Genomic DNA, 20859 nt, shown 5'->3' on the forward strand with positions numbered 1-20859 from the left:
CACACACACACACACACACACACACACACACACACACACACACACAATTAAAAAAGAACCCCAGACTTCAATACTGTATCTGATATATTATCCTGGCACATTATTTAGCATTTTTTTGACAGTTTGACTTAGAGGGCATGTTTATGATGATGAATTTGGGTTGTTATCACAGTCATTCACATTAAGTACCTACTATATTCCAGGTATTGTGCATAGTTTAGTACTGGAAATTCAAAAAGAGGCAGAAAAAGGAGCTTCCGGTCTAATGGATAATAATAGCATTTATGTGGCACCTGTTCTGTGCCAGGCACTGTGCTAAAGCACCACACAGATAACCCATCTGATCCTCCCAAAGGCCCTGGGAGGGAGATGATGTTATATTTTAAAAATCAGTCAAATAATTGTTTTTAATACCCATTGCTTTATGAATCATGTTGGGAGAAAGAATCAGAGCAAAAGGGAAAAACCATGGGGGAGAGGGAAAAAAAAAAACCAGAAAAAGGAAGTGAACATAGCTTGTGTTGATTTACATTCAGTCTCCTTAGTTCTCTCTCTGGATGCAGATGGCATTTTCCATCCAAAGTCTATTGGGATTGCCTTAGATCACTGAACTGCTGAGAAGTACCAAGCCTTTCGTAGTTGATCATCGCACATTCTTGCTGTTATTGTGTACAATGTACTCCTGGTTCATTTGCTCATTTGATTCAGCATCAGTTCGTGTAAACCTTTCTAGGACTTTTTAAAATCAGCTTGTTCGTTGTTTTTTATTAAACAATAATAATCCATTACCGTCATATACCTTAACTTGTTCAGCCACTCCCCAATTGATTGATCTGTACTTATTTTCCAATTCTTTACCACAAAAAGAGCTGCCACAAACATTTTGGGACATGTGGGTCCTTTTCCCTTTTTTATGATTTCCTTGGTTTACAGACCCAGTAATGGCACTCCTAGGTCAGTTTTATAGCCTTTGGGGCATAGTTCCAGATTGCTCTCGAGAATGTTGGGATCATCTCACAATTCCACCAACAGAGTCCTTTTCCTGTCATCTTAGCCAGTTTGAGAGGTATGCGGTAGTACCTCGGAGCTGTTTTAATTCACATCTCTCTAATCAGTAGTGATTTGGAGCATTTTTTCATAGACTATAGGTAGCTTTAATTTATCATCCAAAAGTTGTTCATATACTTTGACCATTTATCAATTGGGGAATGATTTGTGTTCTTATAAATTTGACACAGTTCTTTTAGAAATAAGATATTTTTAATGTTCTTCTCTAAAATATAGTGTTGTCTGGGAGCAGGTTTCTTGGGGGACTTCTGGGCAGCCTTCATTTTAGTTCAATAATCACCCCAAATGCAGCAAGGAGTTAAAGTCCAAATCCTTTAGTTTTTCTTTCCAAGTCTTTCTCCTTCCTTGGGCCCAGTTAGCTTTCTTAGAGGCCTATCTCTCTCCTTGGGTTCCGAGGGCTCCTGCCGCTAGTCCTTTGCCTCTGCCAGCTTCAGCCTCTAGCTCCCTTTGAATGTCTCCAGCCAGCACAAAGGTGGAAGTTGGAATGAATATGTCTCCTCTTCCGAGAATGGGCTTGTCCTTTCTGACTTCTGAATGTCCTGGACTGAATCCTGATTGAGGCTCCTAGCTTATTTATATATGCTCTCTTAAAGGTGTGAATCTTGTAGAACTCTAATAAGTACTAAGTACATTAGTGAACTAGAGAATTGTTAAGTACCAGGCTAAATTAGATAGCTGACTTAGCACCTTGTAAGAATCCTAACAGATATTTATCAGAATACTGGCTGTAAAGATTTTTTCTTAGCATTGTATTTTAATTTTGTTGATGTAAAACCTTTTTAATTTGTAAAACCTTTTTAATTTAATGTAATAAAAGTTTCCATTTTACCTTTCGTATTGTTCCCTAGTTCCTCTTTGGTCATAAATTCCTCCCTTGTTCAAAGATCTGATAGATAAATGATCCCTTGTTCTCCTAATTTGTTTATAGTATTATCCTTTATGTCCAAATCATGTATCCATTTTGACCTTATTTTGATATAAGGTATGAGTGTAGGTCTATGCCAAGTTTCTAACATTTTCCAGTTTTCCCAACAATTTTTGTCAAATAGTGAGTTCTTATTTGAGAAGCTGGAGTTTAGGGATTTATCTCTTAACTATAAACTATAAATTGATCCAGTACTCTATTTCTTATCCAGTACCAAATGGTTTTGATGACTACTGCTTTATAATATAGTTTTAGATTTGGTAGTGTTAAGCCACCATCCTTTCTAATTTTTTTTTCATTAATTCCCTTGATATGCTTGATCTTTTGTTCTAGATGAATTTTGTTATTTTTTCTCGATCAGTAAAATAATGTTTTGGCAGTTTGATTGGATTGGCACTGAACAAGTTGACCAATTTAGGCAGAATAGTCATTTTTTATTATATTAGAATAATTGCTATTTTTCCAATTGTTTAAACCTGACTTTATTTGTGTGAGAAGTGTTTTGTAATTGCGTTCATATAGTTCTTGGGTTTTTGTCTTGGCAGATAAACTAACAAGTACTTTTTTTTGTCTACATAATATAAAATGTAATTTCTCTTTCTATTTCTTGCTGATGGGATTTGCAGTAACATATAGAGATGGAGATGATTTGTGTGGGCTTATTTTATATCCAGAACTTTGCTAAAACTGTGAATTGTTTCAAGTAGGTTTTTGAATGATTTTCTAGGATTCTCTAAATATATCATCCCATCATATGCAAAGAGGGATAATTTTATTTGGAAGTGCTGTTAGTAATGCCCTGTTAGTAATGCCCATTTGACAGCTGAGGGACCTGAGGCAGAAGCTCGGATAACATAGGTAAAATAGCCAACAAGTGGCTGAAGTTTAATTAAATATAGGCCTTCTGACTCCAGGCCCAGCACTCTGTCTGCTGCAGTCAGACCATGGTCTTCTACATGAAAGGCCCAGAAACTCCCATTGTGGTGCGAGGAGGACTTTTCCAAGTCATTTGTTATCATCTCTCCTTGGTAATAAAATTGCTCATTCTGACTGCTTGCTCTAATTGCCGTAAGTTGAAAAAGAGCTTGCCTGTCATTAGAACATGCTGAGAAAATCCCCAAGGTTCATTTTGTGAACTCGCTTCTCATAAAAGTTGAACCTTTTACTGTCCTGGAAAGACAGACAATAATTATGCATGTGGAATTGTCAGCCCCAAAATTGGGGGTTTATTTCCTAATTCTGCCTTAAAATTAAGTTTCAAATTAACATATATTTATTAAATATCTGCTCTATCCAAAGCCCCATGTCAGGGGCATGGGATCCAGAGCCAAAATGGTTCCTGGCTTCAGGGCACTGCCATGTTTCCCCCCAACCTTTGGAGTTTTTTTTCCTCCAGGAATTCTCTTTCCAGAGTAATTTAAACAAAGGCACTTCATAGCATTCTTCTTTGCTCATACTTGTAAGAGGGAAGAGTCTGGAGTGGAAGAATTGGTCCTGAATCTTTAAGAGAATTGATTCCATTCTAATATTAAAAATAACAAATAAGATTCAAGTACTCTGAGTAAGTGCCTTAGTACCTCACTGAGGATTGCCCATTTTACTTGTTTATTTCCTAATGGGGCAATTAGGAAGAAAGCCAATCTTTTCCCCACATTATGAGAGTGAAGGTGAATCAGACTGATTCTTTCATCTGATATAATAACCAGAGCTTCCTGACTGTATGGATAAGGCCAAGGATGCTCTATAGTCACTAGGATAGGTCCCTGGGATCAAGATAAATTCCAGGAAATCCATTCTGAGCCTCTAGTTCTTGTTTCACAAAATCTGAAAGAGAAAGAGGTTAAGAAAAGTGGGAAAAAGACATTTTCTAGAAGTCATTCTCCCAGATTAAAGTCACTATTCAAGTGCCCTTTTTAAAAGTGGAAGAAAGATCTGCTTGTTTGATCACCTCAAAGAGAAAGGAGTGTGCGTGAATGAAGCTTCTGGCTCGTGAAATAAAGATTATTTCAGGTGTCGATTGAATCCAAGTTCCTTTCCATCCCTGCAGCAGGATAGAAATTTCTCCCCATCTGTTGATATGGGATGACTCTCTGTAAGTGAGTGAGCAGTGCATCATTCCACCTGTCACCAGTGGTCAGAAAGCTTGTTCTCAGAGAGGAGGTCCGATCAAGGAGAGTCTTAAGACTAGTTATTCGTTAGCATGCCAGATATACTGAGTTTAATTTTCAGAGATGGATGGAAAGTTTAGGGGCCAGAATTTTACAGGTGCATTATTTATTTTTGTAAGAACAAATGGACTTTAATCTTTAATATTTATATGAATCTGGATTAGATTTTTAGATAAGGACCTTGCGTGAGACACTTTGAAGTCTCAGTTTCCTTATCTGTAAAATGGAGTTAGATTACATGATCTCTGAAGTTCCTTTTAATTGGGAGTCTATGGTTTGATTGTCAAATCACCATTTAATTAAAAAATAATAGCTAGTATTTTTACTGTACTCTAAGGTTTCTAAAAGCATTTTACAAATTTTTTTCATCTTAATACCTCTGAGTGATAGAGTCATTTTACAGATGAAGAAACTGAGGTGGACAAATATTAAATGATTTTTCTAAGATTAGGCAGGATTTGAACTCGGGTCTAGTGCTCTGATCTATTGCATACTTAGCTATCTAGTTTCCTCATCTATTAAAGGAGAAGATAAGAAATCACTCCAGTATCTTTGCCAAGAAAACCCCAAATAGGGCCATGAAATCATGACTGAGATGACTGAACAACAACAAACAAGTAGAATACAATCTATTATTCTAATGGCTATTTAAATTGAAACTTTAGTTCTTATGACAGGGCTTTCAGTTTCAAAAGATTAGACATGTGGAGCAAATCAATTCCCAAAGTATCAATGGCTAATAACTAAGTCAGTAATTAAAATAAGGTCTATAAAGTTTGGGAATTGCCTTGCAGGATATTTTAATATGTTGTAGAGCTGGAAAACAAAATAATTATGAAAAAGTGTAAATTCAGCAAATTGCTCAAGTAATACAGCAGTATGGGTACTTTCTAGATGATTGGATTATGTATTTTCTGCAAGTTTGTAATCAATTTAATCACTTAAAAGTAGCATGGTAAAGGATAATGATTTTTCTCCCCTCAAAGAAAATTTAGCTTCATGTTTTCTAAAAGAAAGGCTAGTTTGAAAATCTAAGTTAATCAGGCTTTTAAAAAATTCAGTTTTTTTATGAAATGAAACCATATATGGTTTCATTATTGTTTAAAAAGAAACTCAGAAGCTCTGAATGTTTTATTCAGAATGTAAGTGAAAAATCCAGAATTTTTTTTTTTTTAAAGATTTGAGACTATAGTATACAGTGCATAGTACATAGTAGGTACTTAATCTGTATTTGATGGTTTAAACATTGATTGACTGACTTCTAAATGAAAACTACATGCATCAGGCAGTTTTTAAAGTGAGAATGAAAAGACTACACATCACAAATAGCCATACTTGGCCAAATCAGAGTTTGAAATATGATCATCTACTTGAGTTCTATTCTTTTAGGAGGAAATTATTTTATTAAAAAATATTCTCATAATCAGATACTCAGGGTAAATGTTGTAGTCCTCAAAAAGTGATAAGAAAGCCTAATATTTTTGAAAGTCTTGAAGATTTATTGAGGGTGAAAGGCTTAAAATCTTGATAAAGGAAGATTGCCGAGTTTATCCTATCCTCAGTATTCAGCAATTGGTTTAGTTCCTTTAAACACTAAGGAATAAAAATAGAGAACCATATGATTTTTTATCTTCATTTATCTTTTTAAAGAAAAAAAAATCAATAGAAAAACACACCCTTCTCCTTAGCCTGGGATTGTTGGAGAAAAAAATCAAATTGGAACTGGAATGGGGAATGTAGTAGGTAGCTGGTACCATAGCTCAAATAGGGCTTGGAGTCAGGAAAACTCATCTTCTTGAGTCTGACTCTTCAGACACTCACTAGCTCTATGACCCTGGACAAGTCACTTCACCCTGCCTCAGTTTCCTCATCTGTAAAATGATCTGGAGAAGGAAATGACAGATCATTTCACTGCAAATGGAGTCATGAAAGTCAGACATGATTTTCATGTCAGATTTCTCCAGTGAATGAATCAATCCACAAGCAGTAGGTACTTTATTGGATGCTGAGGATGCAGTGACAAAAATGAACTATTTCTCAAGGATTGCATTTCCCTCCTCCCCTCCTTCTACCTCTCATTCCAATCTCTCTGTACCTCTGCAAATCCTCTCTCGTCTAACCTTCCCTCCCTCCAGCCCATTTTACAGATGAGAACCTGAAGACACCCCGTGTCATGTGGCATTTGTAAAGCTGTAATGAGCAAGAATCTAGATTGCTGACAAGAGAGCTTTCTTTAAAAAAAAATTCCATTAAAAATCAAGTCTCATGTCTAAAAATGGAGGTCTTTCTTTAGCTTAGCTTTGTCTGTTTTTATATTTAGAGCAGCTGATAGATGGATACTGCTTGTGGTTGGCTGGTGTCTCATGCTCTAAATTGTATCATGATTTCCCTGCTGATCCATTTTCAGAGTTAAATAGGCATTGGGAAAATCCAGCTCCTTCCCTATGGTAGGCACGCTAATTGTACAGATATATAAAGACAATATTATAACAATGTTGTCTCCGATTTGGGCCTCAGAAAGTACTCAGGAAATGTTCCTAATGAAGCATCCATGTTGCCACGCTCCTTGGCTGCTCTGGTTTTGAAGATGGCTCTGGATAAAAGTTCAGTAAGTCAGGCAATAGAAGTGATGGTGGAAAAGAAGGGCTGGTTTAGGCTGGGGGAGAAGTGTTCTCTTTCAGGTTGCAGTAGATCTCCCCCTACACACACACACACACACACACACACACTATATCTACTATCACAGTCCAAGAGGTGACATGGAAAAGGAAGACGGTACTCGGGCCTCTGGGACTCCTGGAAGTTATTTAAAGCAGGAAGCTGCCTGTACTTTTACTATTGGGTATTTTCCACTGAGATTTTATTACTGAACCCATGAAAAATGTTTGAAAGCATGTAATGTTGCACTTTGATATTTCTGTACACTCATTTACAGAGATGAGGAGTCATTAGATATGGAACATTGCATATATTGTTTGATTTTTTGGTTGCGGTGGTATTGATTTTTTTGGCACAGTTTTCCTCTTTTAAAACAAATTCTTAGATGGGAAGGCTCTCTAGGAGGGGAAAAATACAGGCAGCTAATAACAAAAGATATCAGCTAAATTTATTTAACAAATAAAAGGCAGTCAAAAAGTATACCATTCCAGACTTGAAAATGGATTTTATGTTTGTGTTGAGACTATTTTCCAGCTTTTATAAACTCAAAAAAATTGGTTTACATGCTTTTAATGTAATTTTTCAAGTGAAAAGATGCAAGCTTTTTGTGAAAACACTTCCCACCAGAAGCTAGTTTGTGTTACGTATTGTTAAAACTCTTAAAAAGAGAAAAGTCTTAAAAAAAAATTCATTCATCTAAGGTCCTGTCAAGAAAGCCAAGAAATGAGGGTTTCAGGGAGAGTGTGGATCAGTCAGCCTTCATTAGGTGCCTATTAAATGCATTGGTGAGGAAAGAAAAAAGGCGTCGTGTTGGTCAGTTTGTTTCCACAAATGTACAAAGTATGAATCACCTACATGGCAGTGGTGGGACTATGAAGGTGACAAAAAGTGTGCAAGACCTTGACATAAATGACCATCATACAAATTAGGGTGGGATTGGACACGTAGCTGCGGTCGCACAAGGGATTGAGGATGGGAAGGAAAGGATTGCTCTCGGCAGTCATGGCAGGATGGAGAATGGATGTGCTGTGGTGTCTCTGGGCTTCGTAAAATGACCGTAGAGAGAGGAAAGCAAGAGACTGATGGAATGAAAAGGGGATATTAGTGGCCACAAGATTAATGGGATCCGAGGTGGGGATTGGAGAGGTAATGGGAGTGACCACCAAAAGCAGTCTGCTGGCATTTTAATACTAGTGTTCTACCTCTAACCCGAGGACCTGAAGTGAATTAAGGAGAAATTCCTACTAGGTCTTTGGGAGAAAACCAAGTAACTGAAAATATAGATTGTATTTAATTGTACTTAGGTGTGCATTTCTTTAAAAGTGACTTGTAATAAGATCCCTTGTCCTATTTAGTGGTACTATTTAACAGTTTTAATAATGAGTTATATTTTTAATTTTTTAAAGGGCTATGAGTAGAAAGTCACTTCAGCCTCAAAGTGGATAAGGCATTGGACCATGGAGTCAGGAACACCTGGGTTCAAATGCTTCCTGAAACACTTGCTAGTGGTGTGACCTTTGGCAAGTTGTTCAGTCTCTCCACGACTTTCTTCATGTTAAAAATAAGAGAATTGGACATGATGGCCTTCTAAGGTCCTCTAGAATCCTCTTAAAGCTTGGCTTTGCATTCATGATAGTAGGACACTAATTATAGGCAAAGATACCAAAAGGAACTAAACAGTCTTTCTCTCTAATGGTAGATTTAAAACAAAACTGTCTTTTAACCTTCCTCTCCCCCCCATCCAAATTCTTTTCCTTCCTCTCCCCCCCCCATAAAACAAAATCAAGTGTTTGTAACAGATATTCATAGTCTAATAAAACTAATTCCCACTTGGGCTGTGTCTCATTCTGCATATTACACTGGGGAGATTTCAGACCTCAATTTTCTTCTGACAAGTAGCTGTCAGGCCAATAGAAATAAAGGAGTCACATGTTCAGTAGTCCCAATTGATGAAACCTTGCAGCTTTTATGAAGGACTTGCCTTTTTGCTAGGGAATTCGATGCTGTTTTCTCCATCCAATATTATGTGTCCTTTGCAGAATTAAACACAGCAAAGTCCCACCTCTTAATTACAACTGCCTTCACTAATATTTACTTTGGAAATCACAGAATGGAAGTCTTATTCTAATTGTAGCATTGTCTTCTCCAGCTTCTGCGGGGATTGCTGTGTCCCAGAGAAAAGTACGGCAGATCAGTGATCCCATTCAGCAAATCTTAATTCAGCTGCATAAGATTATCTACATCACCCAGGTAGGTGCCCGTTTCTTAACTTGCCTCTCTCTTGTTCCTGCCCTTTCATCTTCCATTCGCTGATGGCTCCGTGGCTGAAGTAGAATTCTCCCATGATTTCTGCCCTTCTCATTCTCTGCCTCAGCATGGTGGGACCCAGTCTTTGGCTCTCCCAGATGAGAGAGCAGGTGAGTAATTAAGTCTCAGGGAGACTGGGCTTTACAGTTCTTTGATTGTAAGTTAGTGTATATTGTTGATGGCAAAGAAACATAAGGATCATGTATTTCAATGAGTAGCTACTCAGAATGTCCGATGTGAGGCTGGCAGAGAGGATTGGGTTCCCAGAAAGGCAGGCCTGGAAGCGAAAGGAAGGAGAGAGAGAGAAGGTGTCTCAACAGCCTCATCCGGAAGCAGCTGTCCGGACTCTAGGGCTACCTAGGAATAAGGTTGACAGTAATTCATAAAGTGTTAGACTGGTGAAAAATAATGCTTATGTACAAGGATGGGCTGAAGATGGGCAGCCCTTGCTGGTTCTCGAGAGCCAATGGTTGTATTTTCAGTGTGATTATTGATACCCCTGGAAATAGGCAAATGTTACAAATATGGGCTTGATTTCTTGTTCGCTGATTGTCTACACTTAAGAGAGTAGTGGAGAAAACTTATACAATGCAGGAGAAATTAAGGCGCATGTCATGCCTCTTTTGTTTTTCTTTTTCAAAAAGCTGGTTGTTAGATATTTGTCAGCATACCTAGTATGTTGCTTAAACCATGGGAAAAATGTGTGTTTGTAATAATACAAATAATAATTTGTAACACGAAGCCATCTGTGACACTTAGTAGCTATATGAACTTAGGCATATCACTTAACTGCTTTGAAATCTCATTTGCTCAGTTATAAAAACACATATAATAATTCACACAGGGCAAAACACCCAAAGCAGGAATTTGTGAACTTTTGTATGCAAGAACCATTTAGCAGTTAACCAGTGATTTCTTTTTAAGATTTTTTTTTAAATTATAAAAGAAAAGATTTAGAATCATAAAGGAAACCAATTATCTGGCAATCCATTGAAATATTTTTTTAAAAAAGTTCATGGGTGCCAAATGATAATCTCTGATCTAAATCTTCATGCCCTGTTGATCTTTGTGTCCCCAAGGTAAAGTAAAAATCCTGATATTGAATAAATGTTTTCTAATAAAATATGATTTATTATTATTACCCTAACTTTTCTAATAAAAGGCTGTCCCAAAAGTCTTGTGTAGTTTTTAGGGCCACTCCACATTAGTGCCTCTTATTAAAGAAAATGTTGGTGGGTGGGTGAAATGGCAATTGGTTATTTAAATCATAAGAAAAACTTGGTGTCAAATTATTTGAATGTCTAGTCAGCAAGTTTTTTTAAAGAGTTAAGTGCTTGGGGGATACAAAAAAAGCTAAAACCAGTCACTTGTGATAGATAATAATCATGTATGTTGTGTAATAAAAATGACCTTTCATAGGTACTATTATGTTTATTTTACAATTAAAGAAACTGAGGTACAGAAAAGCTAAATATTATCCAGGGTCTGTGTTTGGAGACAGGATTTGATCTCACATTTCATCTTGTAAATTTAGAGATGAAAAGGGCTTCAGATGACATTTTACACATGAGGAAACTGAGGCCCAGAGAGGATTATTTGCCCCCAGAGTGGCACAACTATTTTTTAAGGAAGTATTTTTTGATAATAGCTTTTTATTTTTAAAATATATGTAAAGAAAGTTTTCAGCATTCATCCTTGCAAAACCTTGTATTCCAAAATTTTCTCCCTCTTTCTCTGGACAGCAAGCAATCCAATAGAGGTTAAATATGTTCTACATTTATCATGCTGTTCAAGAAAAATCAGATCAAAAAGAAAGGAAGTGAGAAAGAACAAAAAGCAAGCAAACAACAAAAAAAGTCAAATTGCTCTGTTGTGAACCACACTCAGTCCCCACAGGCCTCTCTCTGGGTGCAAATGGCTCTCTCCTTCACAAGTCCATTAGAATTGGCCTGAATCACCACCTTGTTGAAAAGAGTCCCGCCCATCACAGTTGATCCTCACATAATCTTGCTGTTGCTGTGTACAATGATCTCCTGGTTCTGCTCACTTCACTTAGCATCAGTTCCTCTGTCTCTCTAGGGTTCTTTGAAATCATTTTAAGGAAGTGTTTCAACACAGCTCTCTACAACTTGCCTTTTTCCTGATCCCGGGCCCAGCATTCTCTGTACTACATACATCATGCTCCCTCTCCAAGTATGCCTTATTGTTGGTTTCTGGACAATTAAGTAATCTCATTGCTTTTAAAAAGCTAGAGGAACCGTGGCAAATGTTATGTCGATTCTTCAAGATTGAGGTTTCCTCCTGTAAAATATAAGTTCCATGACAGCAGGGGCTTTCATTTTGCATCATTTTCCTTGGATAATATTAGGCACATAGTGGGTCTTACCTTTGCAGTGGCTATTCCATGAACAAAACATCCCTTCTCTGACTGCGGGCCTGTCGTCCCCCAGATCTGGAACATCCCCACCCCTTGACCTACTGACTTTCCTGGGTCCTTCCAAATCTCAACAAAAACCCCACTGTTGCCCCAACTAAAATCTTTTCTTGGAACTATTTTTTCTGTCAACTATCTCCACGTATCCTTCCTTTGTATAATTTCTTTGCACGTTGTCTCACTGTTAGACTGTAAGTAAGCTCCTGGAGGGCAGGGTTCTTCTTTTGATTCTTTTCATTTCCCCAGCACTCAGCACAGTGCTTGGCACACATTAGACACTAATATATGTTTACTAATTGACTGCAAAGCATATGGCTCAGAAGAGTGGGTACCAATTTCTCTGTCTCCCAGTTCCTGGATAATGTGTCTCGGCTTGGTGACCACTTCCCATCGGGCCTTATGGGAACGCAGAAATGCAGCTTTCCCTCTCTCTGAATGCCTCTGCACATCGGAAGGGAGGGAGGCCAAATAGCTCCTCCAATGCAGGTGGCCAGTTGCTTTCAAACAAAAAGGCCTATTTTACCGGAGGCTTCAAATCAGTCTGTTCCTCCCAAACCTTGAAGCACTGCCTATATTTTGAAGTGCTTATCACCTTCTTTTGCCTCTGCTGCTAGACTGTAAATTCCCTGAATAATGTATTAATAATGATAGCTAAAATTTTAAGATTTGCAAAGCACTTCATGTGTGTTATCTCATGGGATCACATGGGATAGTCTTTGTCAAGTACTTATTAGTACAGTGCTTGTCACCTGTAGGTGCTTAATAAATGTTTATTCCATTTTCAATTATCTGAAAGCTTCACTTCATAATTCCTTCCCCTAGAAAATCAGACAAATAAAGCATTCCTATGCTGCCTTTGATCCATATCCCAGCATTATTTTCCATTTCAAAAGGATTTCCATTAAATTGATAGTGAATTCTAGTTTTAAAATAAGCTTTTACTTTATCTTAATAGAATTAACCTTAATAGCTACTTGAGCTCCTGATGATTATGTAGAGTAAAAATATGTTTTAAAATTCATATATAGTTTCTTTATGTCTGACATGTTAATTTATATACAATGAAGAATTTTTATTATGGAACTATTAGTTCTCTTTATTTGCTTTCCAAGTATTACTAAGGTAAAAGTAAAACTCTTATAAATACCTTCTTTTGGGCTCTTAAGCTGCCGTGGGTTAACATATGATTCCTCACACCCTGGCAAGATGGGATTCAATACTCTAACTTTTTTGATTAAAAATATATTTGCAGAATAATTCAAAGTTTATAGCATTGTACATGGGAGGAAGTGATACCTCTCTTGGGGACTTTAACCTCTGGTGCTAAACAAAGTAGATGCTTTTAAAGTAAGGCGGTGAAACCAGATCTAAAATTACAGCTCTGTATCAGCTGCGGTTTTAATTGCCCAGATCAGAACTAAGAGTCATCTGTCCTTGATAACATTGCATCTGTTACCCTGGGTGGATGCAAAGCAAAATGGTCAAAGTCACATTTCTTTTTCTGGAAATATTTCCAAGCCCCAACTCTGGGATACTCAAGCTGGGGCCATTACTCAAAAGTTGCAGGTACAGAGAGCGATTGACAACTGGCAGATGAAACATAGAAGGGAGATTTCTGGCTTTTGGCTGCTGGGGCCTTTTTGATGCAGTTTCCATGGAAACAGGTTGGTTGGCTCTGAGAAAATAATGTAAAAGCAACTATTTTAAAAGGCAGGATGTTAACATCCTTACCCTGTCTTCACTGATTTGACATCTATTTTCGTCGAAACTAAAATGACAATCTCAGACCAGCAAGCAGAGAGTAGAATTTGTTGATAATTTTACTTGCTGGAAACCAAAACCTGTGTTTGAGCTAAGAAAAAGTCTGTTAGGAATGGTTTCTTCATTTGTGCAGCCCCCCATTCTGGGTGGCTGCTTAGGAATGAACCATTCGGTCAGTGCAGATATCTTGTTTTAAAACAGGGATGCCTGGGAGTTTTGTTTTGATAAGCATCTTAAAATAATGATACTTTGCATCTAAAACTGACCAACTGCCTAGAAAAAAGCTGCAGGCCGAGAGCAAGGCAGGCAAAGCTCATTTGTATGAGTACTGTTTTTCCGAGCAAGGGAATAAAATATAAACACCCCCCCAAAAAAAGACCCAACAAAATACCAGCAGTAGGAATACAGTGTCTTCCTTCCAGAGCTCACTGGATGGCCAGACTCAAAGACTAGTTGCTTAAGGATACAATAGTTAGAATTTTCCAGGGAGTACTTGGGGATCTGGGCTTGATCCTGTAATGCTTCATACTTTTATTATAGACTTGGAATTAGCAAATGAAACAAGGCCAGGAGGGAGAACTAACATAATGAAAACCAAAGTGGAGCCAAAATGATTCTGACGGGCTAGATCATTGGGCTAAGTCTGAGGAGGTATTAATGCATTGCATTTGGGTACAAAAAGTCAACTTCCTGACTCTAAGGGGGGAGAGGCAGCTAAGGAGCAGTTGTTCTGCAGAAAGATCTGGGGATGTTGATGGTTTCAGTCTGGCTTCAGGGTGATAGGGGATTCTTGGGCTGAGAGATGGGGCTTCCGTCCACTTCCTGCAGTGCTACAGCATCCGTCCTCATCGTAGTACGTGTGATCGGTCCTGGGAGCCGTGGTTTAAAGCCAGATGGCGTTAGGACGATGGGTGTGAAGGGCCCTGAGTCCGCATCGTATGAGAAATGGGCGTGCTGAGCCTGGGGAAGAGAGGACTTGGAGCAGCCTGATCTGCTCAGTTATTTGAAGGACTGTCATTTGGAAAGGGGATTGGAATTGCTCTGGTTGGTCCCAGAGGGCAGAACTAGGAGATAAATATAGGATTTGTGAGAGGGGGAATATTCCTCATGATTTTGAGGTGTCCCAAAGTGGGTAGAGTGCTGGCCCTGCAGTCAGGAAGACTTCTCTTCCTGAGTTTAGTCTGGACCCCAGATAAGGCACTTATTCCTGCCTACCTCAGTTTCCTCATCTATCATATGAGCTGGAGAAAGCAATGACAAAATTATTCCAGTGTCTTTGGCAAGTAAACCCCAAAGGGGGGTCAGAAGAATGTGAAAAGTGCTTAAATTAAAAAAAAAAAAAAAAAACCTAATCTAAAATAAAATGGCTGCCTTGAGGTTGATACTTATTGGGAACATTCTCCTGGATCTACTTTCATGAATGTGTTGAACTAGATGGCCGCTGAGGTCTACTTTCGGATTCGGAGATCCGATGACAATTATACCAGAGACCCTCCTTCCACTAATGAGACATTCGTACTTTGACTTGTTTTTCTAATAGCAGGGAGTTAGTGTTGCCCCTTCCACACCCATTCACCCAGTTCTCTTGCGTGCATTTGCAAAGCTGCCAAGAGTCAGAAATGTTAGCATGTGGTGTAAATTGTACAAGTTAGACTCATTCTTAAAGTTCTATATAAAAATGAGTTATTTTATGTATAAAACAAGTCTTATAGATAATTATTTAAATTATAGCCCAAATTCTTAATTAGTGAATAATGTAAAAGCTTAGAAAACTTAAATATGGGGTATCGCCCATGTTGATGGACCAGCTGGGTAGTGCAATGGACAGCTGAATTTTAAGTCAAGGAGACCTGAGTTTGAATTCTATTTCAGATCCTTAATAGTTTTGTGGCCTTGAAGAAATCGCTTCCTCTCACCATTAATTTCTTCCTTTATAGATGGTGGGTGATAATAGCACCTGCTTCTGAGGGCTATTGTAAGGATAAGTTTTTTAAAATGTTTTGTAAACCTTAAAGTGTTATATAAATGCTAACTTTCATCATTAATCTAATAAAACTCTTCTAATGTTGCCCTTTGTATAAATCTTAATTGGACTGCAGAGGTTGTTTAGATAAAAAAGTTATTTTCAGCCTGTTATAAGTAATAAGTACAGATTTAAGTTACTCTGAAGTTTCCCATTATAATTATATTCAAGAGTTCCAAGCTAATTTGAATTTATCACCTGATGACTGAAAGCCAGGATTGGAAACATTCCCTCTGGAAGGAGTGATAATGAGAAGATGATTCCCAAGTAATACATTCCTGAATTATGAATGTTCAGGATATATAAAATGGCTGATTGTACATTGTACATTGTCTCCCTCCTTATATTGAGACCACCCTAGGCAATTACCCAACTTGTTCAGAGTTGATGACAAATCTGTTTTTTGGTGTAAGAAATTGTCTAGCAGACTTTGGAGAGATTAATATGACTATTCAGACTTTTCCCTACCACCTCCTTTCTTCCCCCTCATGGGAGGCATGTTTATACCTTTGCTTCAGTTTCATTAATCCCAGCTCAATTAGTTCAATTTAACATTTACCAAGTGTCTGTAAGGTGTGACATAGATTCTTATCTCAACTAGTTTATAGTCTTAATTCAAACAAAAACAGAACCAAACAAAAGAAAACCTGAGACCAAGCAATAGGAAGCAAGAGAAAGTGAGATTAGTAATTGTAATTCAAACAAAAACAAATGTGCAAAAGAGAACCAAAAAACCCAAGACCAAGCAATAAAAAGCAAGTGAAATTAGTACAGTGTAATTCAAGCAAAAACAAATGTGAAAAAGAGAATCAAAAAAACCCAAGACCAAACAATAAAAAGCAAGAGAGAATGAGATTAGTTAGTACAGTGTAATTCAAACAAAAACAAATGTGAAAAAGAACAAAAAAAACCCAAGACCAAACAATAAAAAGCAAGAGAGAATGAGATTATTAGTACAGTGTAATTCAAGCAAAAACAAATGTGAAAAAGAACCAAAAAAACCCAAGACCAAACAATAAAAAACAAGAAAGAATAAGATTAGTACAGTGTAATTCAAACAAAAACAAATGTGCAAAACAACAAAAAACCCAAGACCAACCAATAAAAAGCAAGAGAGAGTGAGATTAGTACAGTGTAATTCAAGCAAAAACAAATGTGAAAAAGAGAATAAAAAAACCCAAGACCAAGCAATAAAAAGCAAGAGAATGAGATTAGTACAGTGTAATTCAAACAAAAATAAATGTGAAAAAGAACCAGAAAAACCCAAGACCAAACAATAAAAAGCAAGAGAGAATGAGATTAGTACAGTGTAATTCAAACAAAAATAAATGTGAAAAAGAACCAGAAAAACCCAAGACCAAGCAATAAAAAGCAAGAGAATGAGATTAGTACAGTGTAATTCAAACAAAAATAAATGTGAAAAAGAACCAGAAAAACCCAAGACCAAACAATAAAATACAAGAGAGAATGAGATTAGTACAGTATAATTCAAACAAAAACAAATGTGCAAAACAACAAAAAACCCAAGACCAAGCAATAAAAAGCAAGAGGGAGTGAGATTAGTACAGTGTAATTCAAGCAAAAACAAATGTGAAAAAGAGAACCAAAAAACCCCAAGACCAAGCAATAAAAAGCAAGAGAGTGAGATCAATACAGTGTAATTCAAACAAAAACAAATGTGAAAAAGAGAACCAAAAAAACCCAAGACCAAGCAATGAAAAGCAAGAGAGAGAGAGTAGTACAATGTAATTCCAACAAAAACAAATGGGCAAAAGAACAAAAAACCCAAGACCAACCAATAAAAAGCAAGAGAGAGTGAGATTAGTACAGTGTAATTCAAGCAAAAACAAATGTGAAAAAGAGAATAAAAAAACCCAAGACCAAGCAATAAAAAGCAAGAGAATGAGATTAGTACAGTGTAATTCAAACAAAAATAAATGTGAAAAAGAACCAGAAAAACCCAAGACCAAACAATAAAAAGCAAGAGAGAATGAGATTAGTACAGTGTAATTCAAACAAAAATAAATGTGAAAAAGAACCAGAAAAACCCAAGACCAAACAATAAAAAGCAAGAGAGAATGAGATTAGTACAGTGTAATTCAAACAAAAATAAATGTGAAAAAGAACCAGAAAAACCCAAGACCAAACAATAAAAAGCAAGAGAGAATGAGATTAGTACAGTGTAATTCAAACAAAAATAAATGTGAAAAAGAACCAGAAAAACCCAAGACCAAACAATAAAAAGCAAGAGAGAATGAGATTAGTACAGTGTAATTCAAACAAAAATAAATGTGAAAAAGAACCAGAAAAACCCAAGACCAAACAATAAAAAGCAAGAGAGAATGAGATTAGTACAGTATAATTCAAACAAAAACAAATGTGCAAAACAACAAAAAACCCAAGACCAAGCAATAAAAAGCAAGAGGGAATGAGATTAGTACAGTGTAATTCAAGCAAAAACAAATGTGAAAAAGAGAACCAAAAAACCCCAAGACCAAGCAATAAAAAGCAAGAGAGTGAGATCAGTACAGTGTAATTCAAACAAAAACAAATGTGAAAAAGAGAACCAAAAAAACCCAAGACCAAGCAATGAAAAGCAAGAGAGAGAGAGTAGTACAATGTAATTCCAACAAAAACAAATGGGCAAAAGAACAAAAAACCCAAGACCAACCAATAAAAAGCAAAAAAGAGAGAGATTAGTACAAAATCCAGGCAAAACGCTGAGAAATTTGGGCACATTCTTGATCTCCAAAGTCATGATTTATATTAATTTGGTGGGAAAAGGAAGGCCACCAAAAGTATCTTGGATAGAAGATTGACCTGGTCATAAAAGTACATGTGAAGATTACTCACAATTGTGGAAGATGACTGGGGGAGAGGGGGTAGATGAGATGTCAGAAGACTATTTAGAAAGCAATTTCTTGAGAATTCATTGAGCATTTATTGAACAAAAGAATAAAGGGAAGTTTCAACTCTCCAGAGACTATGCTTGCAGTTCTATAGATATAGGACTCTACTCTCTCTAATTGCAAGGTCTTACCTTGGTTGCTTAGAAACTAACAGTTGTATTTTTAAAGACTTTCTGAACACTATAGCAATTATTGTCCTCCCCGATGCCATGAGTCTCTTTTGCCTCGGGCCATAAAGCCTATTCCCACCTTTTGAAATGAAGATATAGGGGGTTGGAATTGATTAGTGGGCAGTGCTGATGATATTACCACCCTTCCTTCTCCTCCTCCTCTTCCTCCTACTCCGAGGATCCATGAAGGTGGAGTGAGGGAGGAGGGTCAGGAATTGGAAAATTCCTCAAAGACACATGCTCCATGTTAGGCCAAATTAAAGTCCACATGGAAAGAACTAAATCTCTTCTCAATGGCAGGGTGGTAAATAAATTCCTTAAGACAATAATACACAAGGTAAACCAACAGAATGCTAAGGATAATTTCTCCAACTGATGTCCACATGGCTTGTTCATTTAAAGGACAGGAATCGGTCACTGGACTGAAAACTCTGTTCTAGCTCTTGTACCCTAGCTGAACACTTAGTACAGGGATCCTCCAACTTTTTAAATAGGGGGCCAGTTCACTGTCCCTCAGACTGATGAAGGGCCGGACTATAGTAAAAACAAAAACTTTGTTTTGTGGGCCTTTAAATAAAGAAACTTCATAGCCCTGGGTGAGGGGGATAAACGTCCTCAGCTGCGGCATCTGGCCCACGGGCATAGTTTGAAGACCCCTGACTTAGTGGAAACAAAGCAATCTGCTAAGCACTGAGGAAGCAAATAGAAAGGAAGATAATTCCTGCTCTCGTGAGGCTCACATTTATGGGAGGAGATGACACATGGAAAGTTTTAGCTTAAGTCAGATGGAAGAACCCCATGGTCCTTAGACTTGATGACTTATATTTGATGTCATTTCAATGAGTAAAATCCTTTTCCTCCCAGGTGTTGAGCCATTTGAGAATCCCAAGGACAATTTGTAATCTATTATATTCCAGGTATTATGCAAGGTGCTAGGTACATAAAAATAACAATGTCCTGGTTCCTGCCCTCGTGGAATTTATACAGGGAAAACAAAATGTACAAAGAAAATAATAAGTAAAATTTTTAGTGTCTTAAGGTTTGCAAAACACTTTAACAAACATACATGGTCTCACAAAACCCTGTGAAACAGATGCTCTTACTATCCTAAATTTATAGCTAAAGAGATTGAGACTGAAAGGTCATTTGCCCACAGTCACACAGCTGGTAAGTGTCTGAGGTCAGTGTTCTCTCCGCTCTCTGATCCCAAGCCCGGTGCTCCATTTCTGCACTTTCCCTAGGGAGGGATCAGATGGGCCTTGGGTATGAGGTGGGGCTGGGACTGAACTCTTGAGGGAATCTCAAGGATTGTGGAGGGAGGAGAATCCCTGGCAGAGGCACGTGAATGGGTGTCTTGTGGGGGAGCAGAAGACATCAAATGTGGTGGGTTGGGGAACGGCCTGGGAAGGGTTCCTGGGGCCGGACTGTGAAGCGTTTCCCCTTCTGAGGAGAGGGCTTTGCTGCTGTTTCTTCATAAAGGGGAGGAAGAATGGAGGGGCAGCCAGGCGACGTGGTGGGGGCTCAGCGTCAGACTCGGTGTCCCGAGGTCAGATCTGGTCCCTGGGCTTTGTACCTGATCACTCTGCCCACCTTGTCCATCAGTGAGCCGGAGAAGGAAATGCTCCGTTACACCTGCAGGACAAAAAGTGGGACCAAACCAGGAGGCTGTTGGAGAAAGCAGCTTGTGAGGAGACTGGCCATGGGAAGTAAGGCAGGAAGGGCAGAGTGGGTCAGGAGATAAAGCCCAGGAGAGCATCAGCCCCACCTGATGGCGAGTTATCTGAAGGGCAGGGTCGGGAGAAGGAGGGAGCTCACAGTGTCCATTCGTTGCAGTGCTGTTGCCTCTGTACACATTTGTCCGCGGTGTTCCTCATGGAATTGTGAACCCCGACCTTAGTCCTCTGCCTGGCACACACGAGGCACTTAATAAATGTAGACTGATTGATATTACTGGGATGTCAATTCATAAATGTTTATAGATTAATTGATATTATTGTGGATGTCACTTGAAAATTGGCCAGAATATTTTCCTCAACAATGAGTAGGACAAGAATAATGTTCAGTCACAGGTTGGGAACAGAAGCCAGCTTGTAATGAGTTGGAGGAGTAACTAGAGGCAATAAATGTGTTTTGCTTTTTGTAGGAGCAATATAAACTTATTGGCACTGACAAGGGGTAGGCGAAAGGGTGCAGTGGCAGGGTCTGGGATTTCTCTTTATTTTTATCATGTTTTTTGGTTCAGGGAAGAACCTGCATTGATCTGAGAAGCCTTGTTTTAGTCATGTTGCTGTTTCATTTATTTCCTATTGTAACATTCAGATCTTTTTTTCTTTGATGGGGCTATGACCCTAAATAGCTTTTCTGTGGTTCTCATATAAAAACTTTGAGCTGAGTTCTTTACAGAGGATCAAGATCATGGGATGGGGGCTCCCCAGG

General features: G+C 38.0%; 1 protein-coding gene across 1 annotated transcript in view; it reads left to right on the forward strand.

The window, feature by feature from the left end:
- Positions 1-20859, forward strand: part of NEK10 (NIMA related kinase 10) — a 214046-nt gene that overhangs the window by 175848 nt on the left and 17339 nt on the right. Inside the window, exon 32 of the mRNA XM_052000279.1 lies at positions 8969-9069. Coding sequence (XP_051856239.1) covers positions 8969-9069 — 101 coding nt within the window. The remainder of the gene's footprint in view (positions 1-8968; positions 9070-20859) is intronic.

Source organism: Antechinus flavipes, chromosome 5 (assembly GCF_016432865.1).
Source record: "Antechinus flavipes isolate AdamAnt ecotype Samford, QLD, Australia chromosome 5, AdamAnt_v2, whole genome shotgun sequence".
In the NCBI taxonomy this organism is placed as follows: Eukaryota; Metazoa; Chordata; class Mammalia; order Dasyuromorphia; family Dasyuridae; genus Antechinus; species Antechinus flavipes.